This window comes from Bufo bufo, chromosome 4 (genome assembly GCF_905171765.1).
Source record: "Bufo bufo chromosome 4, aBufBuf1.1, whole genome shotgun sequence".
Taxonomy (NCBI): domain Eukaryota; kingdom Metazoa; phylum Chordata; class Amphibia; order Anura; family Bufonidae; genus Bufo; species Bufo bufo.
The window spans coordinates 10,511,482-10,528,542 of NC_053392.1; the positions used below are offsets into that span (position 1 = coordinate 10,511,482).

At 47.4% G+C, this 17,061-nt stretch overlaps 2 protein-coding genes across 18 annotated transcripts in view; one reads left to right on the top strand and one right to left on the bottom strand.

The window, feature by feature from the left end:
* The window catches only part of LOC120998305 (gastrula zinc finger protein XlCGF26.1-like), a 4,064,644-nt gene that overhangs the window by 3,029,823 nt on the left and 1,017,760 nt on the right, over nt 1–17,061 (bottom strand). For 3 of the 16 annotated variants that reach the window (XM_040428952.1, XM_040428943.1, XM_040428944.1), the window contains exons 1-2: nt 7,959–8,682; nt 7,752–7,875 (exon numbers count right to left, since the gene is read on the bottom strand). The exons of 11 other annotated variants lie outside the window; for them this stretch is intronic. In XM_040428952.1, coding sequence (XP_040284886.1) covers nt 7,752–7,875; nt 7,959–7,982 — 148 coding nt within the window. In that variant the 5' untranslated portion in view covers nt 7,983–8,682. Of the gene's footprint in view, nt 1–56; nt 136–214; nt 307–7,751; nt 7,876–7,958; nt 8,683–17,061 lie in introns of those variants that run through there. 2 more of the 16 variants (XM_040428941.1, XM_040428940.1) reach the window with 1 other exon arrangement.
* The window catches only part of LOC120998356 (zinc finger protein 420-like), an 870,654-nt gene continuing 863,315 nt past the window's right edge, over nt 9,723–17,061 (top strand). Inside the window, exons 1-3 of one of the 2 annotated variants that reach the window (XM_040429023.1) lie at nt 9,729–9,783; nt 10,403–10,558; nt 10,642–10,765. In XM_040429023.1, coding sequence (XP_040284957.1) covers nt 10,535–10,558; nt 10,642–10,765 — 148 coding nt within the window. In that variant the 5' untranslated portion in view covers nt 9,729–9,783; nt 10,403–10,534. Of the gene's footprint in view, nt 9,784–10,402; nt 10,559–10,641; nt 10,766–17,061 lie in introns of both variants that reach the window. The other variant, XR_005778333.1, reaches the window with a different exon arrangement.

Here is a 17,061-nt window from a genome sequence, read left to right on the forward strand (position 1 = left end):
GATGATGAGATGATGGGAGTAGTATCCAGGTGACACATGACAGCCCCCCTCCTTACACTGCTGATCGCCCCATAAATCCGTCTCCTCTTCTGCTTCATCTTTAACCTCAACCTTAATAACAATCGGATTTTCATCCTAAAGAAGAGAAATGTAAAATGATCTTTGGTTCAATCACTTTCTGGTCAGAATCTGGGGAGACTTCAGCTCCATCTACCTGATGGTTCTCTGGGAGCTTCTCCTCTGGACAGTCCTGGGAATACAGAGGACGGGGACATCTCTCCGGGGGATTTCTGCTCCTGGATCCATCTGTGGAGACACAAGCACACAGTGACTGAATACACGGCCTCCTGTAGATCTGTCTATAGATCAGACTCTTCTCTCAGCTCCTTCACTTCTAGGTTTAGTGATCAGCGGCCTAAATAAAAATGTTCTCCTTCTCAACAACCTTCTGCTAAACCTCAAACTAACGCTACATGCACACGAACGTTGTTTGTTTCCGTGTCGGATCAGTTTTCTTTGCGGATAGGATGCAGACGCATTCATTTCAATGGGTCCGCAAAAAATGCGGACAGCACACCATGTCCTAGCCGCATCCGTATGTCCGTTCCGTAGCCCCACAAAAAAAATATAACATGTCCTATTCTTGTCCGTTTTAGGCATTGTTACAATGGATCCGCAAAAAAAAAAAAAAACGGATGGCATACGGATGTCATCCGTTTTTTTTTTTTGCGGATCCGCAATTTGCAGACCGCAAAACACATACGGTCGTGTGCATGAAGCCTAATCCAGTAATAAAGAACATAGAAATTCCAGGCTGTGAACTGCTCTTTCTTCCAGAGACTCGGCTTTCATTCTTTACAGCAGGTGGAAGAGACTTGGACATTGATGGATTTAGATCGGTCGTCTGGTGGAGAAAACCTAGATCCTAATCTGGTTGGGAGATGAACTGAACTAATTCCATTAATCGCCATTTCTAGGGAGCAAGAATAAGGATTTGCCCAGTTTCATGGAAAGTAATTCACCCCCCACAGCATGAGTGAGGAGGAAATATTTCCAGTGACAGGCAGATAAGATGAAAGTTGGATGCAAGCTCCTGTGTCTCAACAGGTTTATTCGGAGCAGGACTACAGGAGCCGGTGTCCTCCGGAGACAGGGGATCACTAGAGCTCTGTAGTGTGGCTGCTAATAACACAGGGCCTGTGATTGCTGAAGGTGGAGGTGACTGGAATGGCGGTCCTTTCAGTGATGGAGGAGACCACATGTACCGATGGAGATCTGCTCTACACGTGGAGGTTTGGCTGTAGGTGACAACAGTGACAGTGGCTCCCGGGTTCAATCCTCCTGAGCCTATATAATATGGATCCGTACTGCCATAGCTCTCATGATATATTCAGAGGATTTGTTGATACTAAGACTGACCATCTCTTACTGGGAAAGTTGGGTGACCACCAATACTGCCACTAGGTGTGTGTGTTACTGTGTAATATCTCTGTGCTGCCGTATTACCAGTGCTGTAATATCTCTGTGCTGCCATATTACCAGTGCTGTAATATCTCTGTACTGCCATATTACCAGTGCTGTAATATCTCTGTGCTGCCATATTACCAGTGCTGTAATATCTCTGTACTGCCATATTACCAGTGCTGTAATATCTCTGTGCTGCCATATTACCAGTGCTGTAATATCTCTGTGCTGCCGTATTACTAGTGCTGTAATATCTCTGTACTGCCATATTACCAGTGCTGTAATATCTCTGTGCTGCCATATTACCAGTGCTGTAATATCTCTGTGCTGCCATATTACCAGTGCTGTAATATCTCTGTGCTGCCATATTACCAGTGCTGTAATATCTCTGTGCTGCCATATTACCAGTGCTGTAATATCTCTGTGCTGCCGTATTACTAGTGCTGTAATATCTCTGTACTGCCATATTACCAGTGCTGTAATATCTCTGTACTGCCATATTACCAGTGCTGTAATATCTCTGTGCTGCCGTATTACTAGTGCTGTAATATCTCTGTACTGCCATATTACTAGTGCTGTAATATCTCTGTACTGCCATATTACCAGTGCTGTAATATCTCTGTGCTGCCATATTACCAGTGCTGTAATATCTCTGTGCTGCCGTATTACCAGTGCTGTAATATCTCTGTACTGCCATATTACTAGTGCTGTAATATCTCTGTGCTGCAATATCTCTGTACTGCCATATTACTAGTGCTGTAATATCTCTGTGCTGCCGTATGTAACGCCTCCGAGTGGCATTACTACGCCCACTCCCTGCTTCTGTCTGTATATGCAATAACGAGGTCATTTTAATGCATTTATTCCAGGTCCTCCACATTGTGCATCTCCTGTTATACTCTCTGATTATGTTCACGTAATGTGCTTGGTTTACCAGCAGGTGGCAGCAAAGCTTGGCAGTGCTACACTAGCAGAGAGTGGAACTAGATTCCAGTCTCTATGCCTCCCCAGTGAGGGCAGGAAGTTAGATAGAGGTCAGAGTGAATCACCCCCTGCAGGAGGGAGGTTGTGTGGTGAAAGACTCGACCCTGCAGGGTGAGCATCGCCTAAAACCAGGAAAAGATTCCTTGGAGTACACCAGAGACCTTACAAAGATAAGTTACAAGCAAAGAGAAAGCTGAGGACTTTATCCAGCATATTCATACAGCAGAAAGTAAGAGAAAGTACAGCAGAGAGAGATCGCAACAGATGTAGCAGCGCCGAGAGTGTTTACCAGCCTGCCAAAGTTTGCCAATACCTGCTGGGAATCAGGAAGGAACCGGAAACTGCTTTGAGGACAAGTTTATTCCAGTAAAACTGTGTTTGAACTCTATACTCAAGTCTGGACTCAATTCTTTCCCCCATGATCCAAGTTCAACTACCCCTTGCTCTGCTTCGGACGGCCACGTCTCGGATCTCAGGAATATTCCAGTTGGGAGCACCATGACTCGTGCATCCAACATCTGCAGAGACATTGTAGGCCTTCCACTCCTGCTGCTTTACCGCATCTGGCGTCATGACAAACTGGTTATACACCTGTTGGTCATAACACCTTAAAGGGATCTCCAGGCTGGGGCCGGACGTCGCAAATGGCGTCACAAACAGGATTTGAACTGCACTAAACTGTGTGCCATACAATTATCTAGCCTACAGGATTACAAAAGTCCCATTGAAAGTGACTTTACTACGGAGCGGCAGGCGCAAAACTGTGCACGCCGGCGTCCGAAGGGTTAATCCACCATCTTTAATGGTGACGCGCAGCTTCCTCTACCAGTCCAGAAGCGGGAAAACTGAAGAAACGGCCCCTCAACAGAGGGAAAAACCAGCTCTGTCCATAGGGAGCGATCGCACGGCAAAGAGAAGGGAAGTGGCAGCTCCACCTCCAAAGCCTCTCCCTTGCCTCCAGTTCACGCCAGCATCAGGGAGGACAGAGGAAGTCGACGGCGCCCTTACAGGAAGTGAAGCGGCGGCCATCTTGGAAAAGAGCAAATGCGGTTCTCTCTCCACTGGATCCCGAGAACCTGCGACTGGAGATCTGATTGAGTACTACTGGGGAAAATAACGCTATTAAAGACTGTTTAGGACTGGAATCCTCCTGCCCGAGCATTATACTCTCCAAAATTGTGCAGTCGCAGCAACGTGCACTTACATTGCTGTTTAGCCTACGTTGACCCCTCTAGTCTGGTACAGGATACAAAAAGCCTTGTCGGACAGCGAAGACAACACCCAGTTGGACTGCAGTGATCCAACAGCGGCAGCTGCATGCATCATGCCTCTTACTATGCCATATTGCTTTGGAGCAACTCCGTGATAAAATGTTGGCTACGTTTAAGCTATATCCAGTATCTCAGGACCAGAAAGTGGAAATCCTGATCGGCCAACTACAGGGAGCTGCGCTCCGGGAGGTCAAGTCCTGGCCCCAGTTAGAGCAAAAAACAGCTGAGCAGATCCTAGACCGACTCAGTACTGCCTTTAACACTAGGACCGCCTCTGAACTGAAGATGCGTTCCTTTGGGAAACAGCAGTCCACTGAGTCACTAAGAGACTTTGTCCTATCCCTGCAAGACGTTTTGCGGGCAGTTAACCACTTAGATCCCCATGAAGCTGTGGGACAAGATCAGACCCTCAGAGAGCAGTTTATCGAAGGCGCTTTGACTAACCTCTCAAACGTCAGCTGAAGATGCTGTCGGTTCAGCACTCGGATATCCCGTTCTCCCTAGGAGTGGCCGTCCTGTAAAGATGACTGCAAGAGCACAGCGCAGACTGCTCAATGAGGTGAAGAAGAATCCTAGAGTCTCAGCTAAAGACTTACAAAAGTCTCTGGCATATGCTAACACAGGGCTTGACAAATTTCCTTGGAATCTAGGAGCCAGCTAAAAAAGTTAGGAGCCAGGCGGAGCCGCGTCATAAAGCCCCCAGTAGGTGCCCCCATAGTGCTCCCCCCCACTTTTCCATAGAGCCCCCCAATAATGCTGTATACCATGTTACATATACCGCCGCTCCGTCCCCGGACCCTATAAACTATAATGGGAACGGGGGTGGAGCTCCGGCGCAGTTCGCGGTGAGAGGCCGCCGGACTAAAAAGTTGGACATGCAGTACTTTTAGTCCGGCGGCCTTTCACCATGCACTGTCGTGCTACGCCAGAGCTCTGCCCCCATTATAGTCAATGGGGACGGAGCGGTGGTCCGGCGAAACAGCGGAAGGACGGATCCGACAGGGTGAACAGCCTGCCGGATCCGTCCTGCCGCAAGTGTGAAAGTAGCCTTAGTTCTATAGCTACTGAATGAGACAGAAGAAGGGATGCCTTTAACATATAGATCTCCTTGAGAAGCCAATTTGATCCTAAAGGGTTAATTCAACCTGTAATCTAAACTGTGTCCTGTCCCTTAACCTTATCACTGCTGCAACAAAAGCAGCCGACAGCCTCAGTGTAACCTGTTCTAGACTCTGACAGCCTCAGTGTAACCTGTTCTAGAGTCTGACTCAGTGTAACCTGTTCTAGACTCTGACAGCCTCAGTGTAACCTGTTCTAGACTCTGACAGCCTCAGTGTAACCTGTTCTAGACTCTGACAGCCTCAGTGTAACCTGTTCTAGACTCTGACAGCCTCAGTGTAACCTGTTCTAGACTCTGACAGCCTCAGTGTAACCTGTTCTAGACTCTGACAGCCTCAGTGTAACCTGTTCTAGACTCTGACAGCCTCAGTGTAACCTGTTCTAGACTCTGACAGCCTCAGTGTAACCTGTTCTAGAGTCTGACAGCCTCGGTGTAACCTGTTCTAGAGTCTGACAGCCTCAGTGTAACCTGTTCTAGAGTCTGACAGCCTCAGTGTAACCTGTTCTAGAGTCTGACTCACGGCCTCAGTGTAACCTGTTCTAGACTCTGACAGCCTCAGTGTAACCTGTTCTAGACTCTGACAGCCTCAGTGTAACCTGTTCTACAGTCTGACAGCCTCAGTGTAACCTGTTCTAGAGTCTGACAGCCTCAGTGTAACCTGTTCTAGACTCTGACAGCCTCAGTGTAACCTGTTCTAGAGTCTGACTCAGTGTAACCTGTTCTAGACTCTGACAGCCTCAGTGTAACCTGTTCTAGACTCTGACAGCCTCAGTGTAACCTGTTCTAGACTCTGACAGCCTCAGTGTAACCTGTTCTAGACTCTGACAGCCTCAGTGTAACCTGTTCTAGACTCTGACAGCCTCAGTGTAACCTGTTCTAGACTCTGACAGCCTCAGTGTAACCTGTTCTAGACTCTGACAGCCTCAGTGTAACCTGTTCTAGAGTCTGACAGCCTCGGTGTAACCTGTTCTAGAGTCTGACAGCCTCAGTGTAACCTGTTCTAGAGTCTGACAGCCTCAGTGTAACCTGTTCTAGAGTCTGACTCACGGCCTCAGTGTAACCTGTTCTAGACTCTGACAGCCTCAGTGTAACCTGTTCTAGACTCTGACAGCCTCAGTGTAACCTGTTCTACAGTCTGACAGCCTCAGTGTAACCTGTTCTAGAGTCTGACAGCCTCAGTGTAACCTGTTCTAGAGTCTGACAGCCTCAGTGTAACCTGTTCTAGACTCTGACAGCCTCAGTGTAACCTGTTCTAGAGTGTGACTCACGGCCTCAGTGTAACCTGTTCTAGACTCTGACAGCCTCAGTGTAACCTGTTCTAGACTCTGACAGCCTCAGTGTAACCTGTTCTAGAGTCTGACTCACGGCCTCAGTGTAACCTGTTCTAGACTCTGACAGCCTCAGTGTAACCTGTTCTAGACTCTGACAGCCTCAGTGTAACCTGTTCTAGACTCTGACAGCCTCAGTGTAACCTGTTCTAGAGTCTGACTCACGGCCTCAGTGTAACCTGTACTAGACTCTGACAGCCTCAGTGTAACCTGTTCTAGACTCTGACAGCCTCAGTGTAACCTGTTCTAGACTCTGACAGCCTCAGTGTAACCTGTTCTACAGTCTGACAGCCTCAGTGTAACCTGTTCTACAGTCTGACAGCCTCAGTGTAACCTGTTCTAGACTCTGACAGCCTCAGTGTAACCTGTTCTAGACTCTGACAGCCTCAGTGTAACCTGTTCTACAGTCTGACAGCCTCAGTGTAACCTGTTCTAGACTCTGACAGCCTCAGTGTAACCTGTTCTAGAGTGTGACTCACGGCCTCAGTGTAACCTGTTCTAGACTCTGACAGCCTCAGTGTAACCTGTTCTAGAGTCTGACTCACGGCCTCAGTGTAACCTGTTCTAGACTCTGACAGCCTCAGTGTAACCTGTTCTAGACTCTGACTCACGGCTCTTTTAACTCAAAGAATCGAATGAGTCTCTAACTAATCGGATCTTTAGATTCTTTTAACCTGAGACTCATTCGATTCTTTCTAGACTCCCTCCTGTACTTGTGTCAGTGACCCAGAGCTGCTAGTGCTTGCCTTGCCTCAGCTCTGATTGGTTGGTGGGCGGGGAGGGGAGGGGCTGGCAGAAGCAGCTTCCACTCTAGGATCAGATTACACTCCTCCCGAGCCCCTCCCCTCCCTGCTGCCAGCGTCTCTGCATTGTGTGCTGTGACGGAGCTGTTTCAAACGGAGCTGCCTCCGCACCCATCGCCCGGGCACCTTTGAAAACGGGTTGACAAATACCCAAACGCCAGGACTAAATTCCTGGTCGCCATGGCGACCTGGCGCCTGGGATTTGTCGAGCCCTGTGCTAACATCCCTGTTAGCGAATCTACGATACGTAAAACACTAAACAAGAATGGATTTCATGGGAGGATACCACAGAGGAAGCCACTGCTGTCCAAAAAAACATTGCTACACGTTTACAGTTTGCAGAAGAGCATTCTGACATTCAGTTTGGAGTTCAGGAGATTGTCTTGACCAGGAGCACCCCCCTAAATGCATCGAAGCAACTGCCATGTGATTGGTTGACTAGATAATTGCATTAATGAGAAATAGAACAGGTGTTCCTAATAATTCTTTAGGTGAGTGTATATTGCAGCAGATAAAATAGTTTTATCTTAAAATTTTATCTTAAAAGGACTTCTGGGTCTCTAACACCTTCCTACACTAAACCCTGCCTAAAAAATACTATTCCTGTCCCTACACTATCTGTCCCTTCTGCTGCAGCTCGCCCCGACTAAGACTGAGCCGAACCCCGTGTCATCGGGGGCTATATAGCCGGCCGGCCAATCACTGCAATGCCAGAAACCAACAAACGTGCGGGGAGGAGACTCGAGCATGCACGGCCTCTTCTCACCTTGTCTCTTCTTACCTGGTGATGTCAGAGGCCGGGGAGCCTCCATCATGGCATCCTTGTACAGATCCTTCTGTCCTTCTACATACTCCCACTCCTCCATGGAGAAATAGACCGCCACATCCTGACACCTTACAGGAACCTGACAACACAATGACACCATCATCACCCAGACCCCCCCAGTGCTGTTACTGGAGAATTTCCCAGCATTCCCAGCAGTGTCACCTCTCCAGTCAGAAGCTCCATCATCTTGTGGGTGAGTTCTAGGATCTTCTGCTCATGTATCAGGGGGGGAGGCTCTGTGATGGGGGTCCTGCTCCACCCTCCTGACTCATGGATGATGGGAGTCACCCCCGATGTCTTCTTCACTATGGTGTAATCCTGTGGATGGAGAGAGACACTTAGGGAAAGAAATTCCTTCCTGACTCCAGATCTACACTCAGAATCCCTCCCTGGATCATGGCCCCATCTCCAGTAATCTAGTCACTAGAAGCTGGAATATTATTACCCTCCAGACCTCCAGGCCCCTTCTGGACTCTTCTAGAGAATCCCCCATGACTCCTTCCTCTGGCAGAGAGCTCCATAGTCTCACTGCTCTTACAGTAAAGACTCCTCTTCTATGTTGGTGGAGAAACCTTCTTTCCTCTAGATGTAGTGGAGGCCTCCTTGTTATAGTCCAGTATCATCTAGATGTCAGACTAGTGGTAGAAATCCTCCCTCCAGGCCACACACTGGCCATCTCCTCCTCTGCTTCCTCTCCTCCTGGGTACAACGTGCCTACTTACCTTCTCATGGCTCCTACAACATGACTATTGGTCTCCATGATCCATCACTGACCATACTGGTGGCCGATCTTCAGGTTCTCCATCACTTGGAAGGTCTGGAGGCCGTTCTCCAGGACCCTGGACTCTTCCTATCACTTCCTATGATGGATTCTCCTTCCCGATGTCTGACTTGTTACAGAATACAATAAAGAGGAGAGAAATCTAGAAAAGTTTACCTCTCCGCTCAGCAGGGAGATGATCTCCAAGGTGAGGTCTAATATTCTTCCGCTGATCTCCTTCCTGTCCATCCTTGGTGGTCATTCAGGAGAAGAGGAGAGACCTGGAGGAGCTGGAGGCTTCTAGTACTGCAGGCGCCTTTATGAGGAGAGGAGAGGCTGGAAATCCTCCAGGGACAAGAGCATTAGTGAGACCCAGAACCGCACTTACTGCTCCTGGAGAGACCCCGCTTCTCAGAGCCCCCAGCACCGGGGATAAAGGGGGATTCTGGAGAAATGGCTGATACCAGAGAGAAGAAGAGGCTCCAGACACCACAGCAGTGACTACCGACCAGGACCTGCCCTGTATCTGCTGCACTGCAAGAGCTGAAGGACCTGGGATGATGTCACCGTCATGTGATCAGTGTAGGAGGGGTTGAGCTCGACAGTGGAAAGAAGCTGCGGAAGAAGGACCTGTGATTACGTCACTGCCATGTGATCAGTGCAGGGGGCGGAGTGTTGTAGTGCTCCCCTCAGCCAGTGTACCGGATTACACTAGCTGAGGGGAACACTACAACACTCCGCCCCCTGCACTGATCACATGACAGTGACGTCACCCCAGGTCCTTCTCTACCACTTCTCTCCACTGCGAGCTCCGCCCCCTGCACTGATCACATGACAGTGACGTCATCCAAGGTCCTTCAGCTCTTGCAGTGCAGCAGATACAGAGCAGGTCCTGGTCGGTAGTCACTGCTGTGGTGTCTGGAGCCTCTTCTTCTCTCTGGTATCAGCCATTTCTCCAGAATCCCCCTTTATCCCCGGCGCTGGGGGCTCTGAGAAGCGGGGTCTCTCCAGGAGCAGTAAGTGCGGTTCTGGATCTCACTAATGCTCTTGTCCCTGGAGGATTTCCAGCCTCTCCTCTCCTCATAAAGGCGCCTGCAGTACTAGAAGCCTCCAGCTCCTCCAGTTCTCTCCTCTTCTCCTGAATGACCACCAAGGATGGACAGGAAGGAGATCAGCAGAAGAATATTAGACCTCACCTTGGAGATCATCTCCCTGCTGAGCGGAGAGGTAAACTTTTCTAGATTTCTCTCCTCTTTATTGTATTCTGTAACAAGTCAGACATCGGGAAGGAGAATCCATCATAGGAAGTGATAGGAAGAGTCCAGGGTCCTGGAGAACGGCCTCCAGACCTTCCAAGTGATGGAGAACCTGAAGATCGGCCACCAGTATGGTCAGTGATGGATTATGGAGACCAATAGTCATGTTGTAGGAGCCATGAGAAGGTAAGTAGGCACGTTGTACCCAGGAGGAGAGGAAGCAGAGGAGGAGATGGCCGGAGTGTGGCCTGGAGGGAGGATTTCTACCACTAGTCTGACATCTAGATGATACTGGACTCTAACAAGGAGGTCTCCACTACGTCTAGAGGAAAGAAGGTTTCTCCACCAACATAGAAGAGGCGTCTTTACTGTAAGAGCAGTGAGACTATGGAGCTCTCTGCCAGAGGAAGGAGTCATGGGGCATTCTCTAGAAGAGTCCAGAAGGGGCCTGGAGGTCTGGAGGGTAATAATATTCCAGCTTCTAGTGACTAGATTACTGGAGATGGGGCCATGATCCAGGGAGGGATTCTGAGTGTAGATCTGGAGTCAGGAAGGAATTTCTTTCCCTAAGTGTCTCTCTCCATCCACAGGATTACACCATAGTGAAGAAGACATCGGGGGGGACTCCCATCATCCATGAGTCAGGAGGGTGGAGCAGGACCCCCATCACAGAGCTTCCCACTCTGATACATGAGCAGAAGATCCTAGAACTCACCCACAAGATGATGGAGCTTCTGACTGGAGAGGTGACACTGCTGGGAATGCTGGGAAATTCTCCAGTAACAGCACTGGAGGGGTCTGGGTGATGACGGTGTCATTGTGTTGTCAGGTTCTTATAAGGTGTCAGGGTGTGGCGGTCTATTTCTCCATGGAGGAGTGGGAGTACATAGAAGGACACAAGGATCTGTACCAGGACGCCATGATGGAGGCTCCCCGGCCTCTGACATCACCAGGTAAGAAGAGACGAGGTGAGAAGAGGCCGTGCATGCTCGAGTCTCCTCCCCGCACGTTTGTTGGTTTCTGGCATTGCAGTGATTGGCCGGCCGGCTATATAGCCCCCGATGACACGGGGTTCGGCTCAGTCTTAGTTGGGGCGAGCTGCAGCAGAAGGGACAGATAGTGTAGGGACAGGAATAGTATTTTTTAGGCAGGGTTTAGTGTAGGAAGGTGTTAGAGACCCAGAAGTCCTTTTAAGATAAAATTTTAAGATAAAACAATTTTATCTGCTGCAATATACACTCACCTAAAGAATTATTAGGAACACCTGTTCTATTTCTCATTAATGCAATTATCTAGTCAACCAATCACATGGCAGTTGCTTCAATGAATTTAGGGGGGTGCTCCTGGTCAAGACAATCTCCTGAACTCCAAACTGAATGTCAGAATGGGAAAGAAAGCAGATTTAAGCAATTTTGAGCGTGGCATGGTTGTTGGTGCCAGACGGGCCGGTCTGAGTATTTCACAATCTGCTCAGTTACTGGGATTTTCACGCACAACCATTTCTAGGGTTTACAAAGAATGGTGTGAAAAGGGAAAAACATCCAGTATGCGGCCGTCCTGTGGGCGAAAATGCCTTGTGGATGCAGGAGGTCAGAGGAGAATGGGCCGACTGATTCAAGCTGATAGAAGAGCAACGTTGACTGAAATAACCACTCGTTACAACCGAGGTCTGCAGCAAAGCATTTGTGAAGCCACAACACGCACAACCTTGAGGCGGGTGGGCTACAACAGCAGAAGACCCCACCGGGGACCACTCATCTCCACTACAAATAGGAAAAAGAGGCTACAATCTGCACGAGCTCACCAAAATTAGACTGTTGAAGACTGGAAAAATGTTGCCTGGTCTGATGAGTCTCGATTTCTGTTGAGACATTCAAATGGTATGGAGTCTGAATTTGGCGTAAACAGAATGAGAACATGTATCCATCCTCTGATGGCTACTTCCAGCAGGATAATGCACCATGTCACAAAGCTCCAATCATTTCACATTGGTTTCTTGAACATGACAATGAGTTCACTGTACTAAAATGGCCCCACAGTCACCAGATCTCAACCCAATAGAGCATCTTTGGGATGTGGTGGAACGGGAGCTTCGTGCCCTGGATGTGCATCCCTCAAATCTCCATCAACTGCAAGATGCTATCCTATCAATATGGGCCAACATTTCTAAAGAATGCTATCAGCACCTTGTGGAATCAATGCCACGTAGAATTAAGGCCGTTCTGAAGGCAAAAGGGGGTCCAGCACCGTATTAGTATGGGGGCACTAATAATTCTTTAGGTGAATGTATATTATTAGCGCAACCTGCACTAAATTGCGCAGTTGTTTGGCGGCTGCTGACAGAGACGTTACCTGCGCTACATCTCCTGTATAACGTTACAGAAATCAGACTTGGATGGTTGGAGGCTCTAATCCCTGGAGATTATCAGGAAGTATATTATAATATTAAAATAAGTTTATTCTAAAACCAAATTCAGACATAACCGTATACTTTTAAGGAAATAAAGAATTTTCAGCGAATATGTGTGTGTATGGCAGCAGCCTCGGGGGAGATACGTTCTATCCGGCTCGTGGCGTCCCACGTGGTGTGAAGAAGAGACGGTTTCCCCTTGAGTATGCTTGGGTGGGGGTATTGGTGCAGGGACACTCGGCGTGCCCGCTTTCAAATGCCAGAATTGGATTGTATTTCACTGTGCGATGTGTCACTGTTTTCTCCTCTTTTCACCAAACGCATTTCGGGACTTGCTGTCCCTTCATCAGTGGTCAACAGTATACCATTGTCCACTCTTTTTATAGTAGATGTTTAACTACAAAAGGGGGTGAAACGTGATCAGGAGGAGGGAATTGGATGTTCCCAAATATCAGTCTCACAGGTCCTAAAGTCATTGGATATCTTCTCGCATGGGTTTTTTTCTTTCTTTCCATATACTTTCTCCTCCGTATCCAAAAATTCTATCTAGTCTCACTGGCCAGGTCTAAAAATAAATGAAAACCCAAAAACAAGAAACAAAAATAAAAACGCTGTTGCGTTATCAAAGCATCTTTTTATAAAAAAAAATGCAGGAAAAACTGAATAAATATACAGTTGCAAGAAAAAGTATGTGAACCCTTTGGAATGATATGGATTTCTGCACAAATTGGTCATAAAATGTGATCTGATCTTCATCTAAGTCACAACAATAGACAATCACAGTCTGCTTAAACTAATAACACACAAAGAGTTAAATGTTACCATGTTTTTATTGAACACACCATGTAAACATTCACAGTGCAGGTGGAAAAAGTATGTGAACCCTTGGATTTAATAACTGGTTGAACCTCCTTTGGCAGCAATAACTTCCACCAAACGTTCCCTGTAGTTGCAGATCAGACGTGCACAACGGTCAGGAGTAATTCTTGACCATTCCTCTTTACAGAACTGTTTCAGTTCAGCAATATTCTTGGGATGTCTGGTGTGAATCGCTTTCTTGAGGTCATGCCACAGCATCTCAATCGGGTTGAGGTCAGGACTCTGACTGGGCCACTCCAGAAGGCGTATTTTCTTCTGTTTAAGCCATTCTGTTGTTGATTTACTTCTATGCTTTGGGTCGTTGTCCTGTTGCAACACCCATCTTCTGTTGAGCTTCAGCTGGTGGACAGATGGCCTTAAGTTCTCCTGCAAAATGTCTTGATAAACTTGGGAATTCATTTTTCTTTCGATGATAGCAATCCGTCCAGGCCCTGACGCAGCAAAGCAGCCACAAACCATGATGCCCCCACCACCATACTTCACAGTTGGAATGAGGTTTTGATGTTGGTGTGCTGTGCCTCTTTTTCTCCACACATAGTGTTGTGTGTTTCTTCTCTTTGGTTTCATCTGTCCACAGAATATTTTGCCAGTACTGCTGTGGAACATCCAGGTGCTCTTGTGCAAACTGTAAACGTGCAGCAATGTATTTTTTGGACAGCAGTGGCTTCCTCTGTGGTATCCTCCCATGAAATCCATTCTTGTTTAGTGTTTTACGTATCGTAGATTCGCTAACAGGGATGTTAGCATATGCCAGAGACTTTTGTAAGTCTTTAGCTGACACTTTAGGATTCTTCTTCACCTCATTGAGCAGTCTGCGCTGTGCTCTTGCAGTCATCTTTACAGGACGGCCACTCCTAGGGAGAGTAGCAGCAGTGCTGAACTTTCTCCATTTATAGACAATTTGTCTTACCGTGGACTGATGAACAGCAAGGCTTTTGGAGATACTTTTATAACCCTTTCCAGCTTTATGCAAGTCAACAATTCTTAATCGTAGGTCTTCTGAGAGCTCTTTTGTGCGAGGCATCATTCACATCAGGCAATGCTTCTTGTGAAAAGCAAACCCAGAACTGGTGTGTGTTTATTATAGGGCAGGGCAGCTGTAACCAACACCTCCAATCTCATCTCATTGATTGGACTCCAGTTGGCTGACACCTCACTCCAATTAGCTCTTGGAGATGTCATTAGTCTAGGGGTTCACATACTTTTTCCACCTGCACTGTGAATGTTTACATGGTGTGTTCAATAAAAACATGGTAACATTTAACTCTTTGTGTGTTATTAGGTTAAGCAGACTGTGATTGTCTATTGTTGTGACTTAGATGAAGATCAGATCACATTTTATGACCAATTTGTGCAGAAATCCATATCATTCCAAAGGGTTCACATACTTTTTCTTGCAACTGTATATAAAATCAATCCTAGCATATGTCTCTATAAATGGGATCCGTTCATTACTATATCAGCAGGTCTACTCCCAACTCAAAAGATCATTCATTCATAACTTGGAGGAGATGTAATTGGAGTAAATAAAATAAAAAAATGTATAAAAAATAATTAATTATGAGAATATGTGTCATGCATTTAGTTATTTATCTTGCCGTCAATGTTACTATACAGGTGAGTATATACAATGTTGTCAAGATGCAGATTATAAACACTAGAACAGCTTTACCATGTTAATCTACTAAAACCGTGGAAAGAGAGGGAGACCTGTACTGATGACAGCCCGCGGTCGGGTTTTCTAGGAGAATGTGTATCGGCCCCCCTGTCTGAAGCAAGGGAAGCGGCTGCCACAGTAAAAATTTCTGACAGCCTCTCCTCTAAACAGTGATTAAATGGCCAAAGAGAAAAGGGGAGAAGGCGCTCATAGGTGGTGGTTGACAAGTTATGTTGTTGTTTGCTCCTAGCCAGGGTGAGTGGGTTCTACTCACCTTGGTTTGGTTGTACTTTTGGTAGTACACTTCGGGTGGAGGTAAAATCGTAGGGGTGATATGGGTTGGTGCAGCCGATTATCGTCCAAGTTGACCATGGGCGGGAGCCAAGCCGCCACTTTGGTGCGAATTGTGGTATATGGGGGGGAGCTCGTCTGCACTGGGTTCGTGCAGTGAGCGGATGGACACAAGGCGCAATTCACAACCCAGTTGAGGATACAAATTATTTTTTATTAATTTTTTGGTTAGCAAAGACGACGCGTTTCGGGGTACGCAGACCCCTTTATCAAGTCTAAAAAGAACAACACAAAATTCGATGATATAATATATATATATATATAAAAATAAAAATAAATATAAATGGACGAATCCATGGGTAAAAAAAGTTTTAGTTAAAACAAAGACGAAAAAGTTGTATATGCATAAGTATAAACTTGCGTATAGAACGTATAAAATGTTAATAGGTAAATGAATAAATACATATATGCAAGCGGATGTGAATTACTTCAAGTGTGAGCATAGGTAATTTGATTTGGTTATTTGGTCTGGATTTAGACCAGGGATAGACCTGATAAATGCACCATATTTCTAAATATGTATATGAATGTACCATGTAAGAGATACTGTGTAAGGGTGATTTAATATAAGTACCTGTATCCTTGTCACCGTTGGCTAATTGGAGGTCACTCTTGTTGGAGATCCCTTTTTAGGGGGGTGTATGGCGGTCCGCACTGCTGTGATAGGTAATGAAGTAATGTTTATTAGGGTGGCGTTATATATAAATGGGAGGGACAGAATCAGCAAGAAGTTTCTGTATAGTTGAGGGTTAATGAGAGAATGTTGTTCTACTGGTTGGACTAGGCTTCATGGTCGGTTCGATGGTTCAGGTTGGTGTTATATGCTGGGGGACGTGAATGAGTTGTAGGTATGGAGAAAGTCGCTGTGAGTGGTATTGGGCATGAATCCGGGCCTGCCGCAGAATGCAATAGGCAATAAACAGTGATGGTTTGTCTGAGATGTGGGGGATAACAGTGGTTACCTTAGTGATGCGGCCGTGAGTGTCCTCCTGTGGTAGCGCTTCTGCACGTGTAGCCAGCGGTGTGCAGAAGCGCGCTCTATCCAGGGGTTATGAGGGCGGGGGAGGGGGCGTGTGTGGTCGTGGGGGTGTCGGCGGTGATCTCTGCTGGTGGAGGGACTGGGTGTGCCGGAGCGGGGGGCGGGACTTTGCAGAGGGGGCAGGCGTGGTGGGGAGCCGGTCTAGAGAGAATGGGGGTGGGCGGTAGTCTCTGGTGGTGGAGGACGGGGCTGAGTGTGCTGATGTGGGCAGAGACACAGTATGCGGGCAGAGACACAGTATCTCTTACATGGTACATTCATATACACTGACTGATTCACGCGCATAACAAAACACAAGGTGCATATTAAAATGTATAACTCTATATAATGACTATATAAACTGACTATGGTCTCTGCTGCACTGGTCTCTGCTGCACTGGGCTCTGCTGCACTGGGCTCTGCTGCACTGGGCTCTGCTGCACTGGGCTCTGCTGCACTGGGCTCTGCTGCACTGGGCTCTGCTGCACTGGGCTCTGCTGCACTGGTCTCTGCTGCACTGGTCTCTGCTGCACTGTACCGTATTTTTCGCCCTATAAGATGCACCTAGTTTTAGAGGAGAACAATAAGAAAAGAAAAAATTCATTACACCTCAGGTCAGACCAGCAATCAGACCCCCAATGTTAATCAGACCTCAGATCAGACCACCAATGGCTCAGATCAACCCCCAAACCTTTAGCCATCTATCAGCCCCCAATGTCAGCCATAACCCCCCCAATGTCAGCCATAACCCCCCCAATGTCAGCCATAACCCCCCCAATGTCAGCCATAACCCCCCCAATGTCAGCCATAACCCCCCCAATGTCAGCCATAACCCCCCCAATGTCAGCCATAAACCCCCCCAATGTCAGCCATAAGCCCCCCAATGTCAGCCATAAGCCCCTCATTAGCCCCTCATGTCAGCTATAAGCCCCCC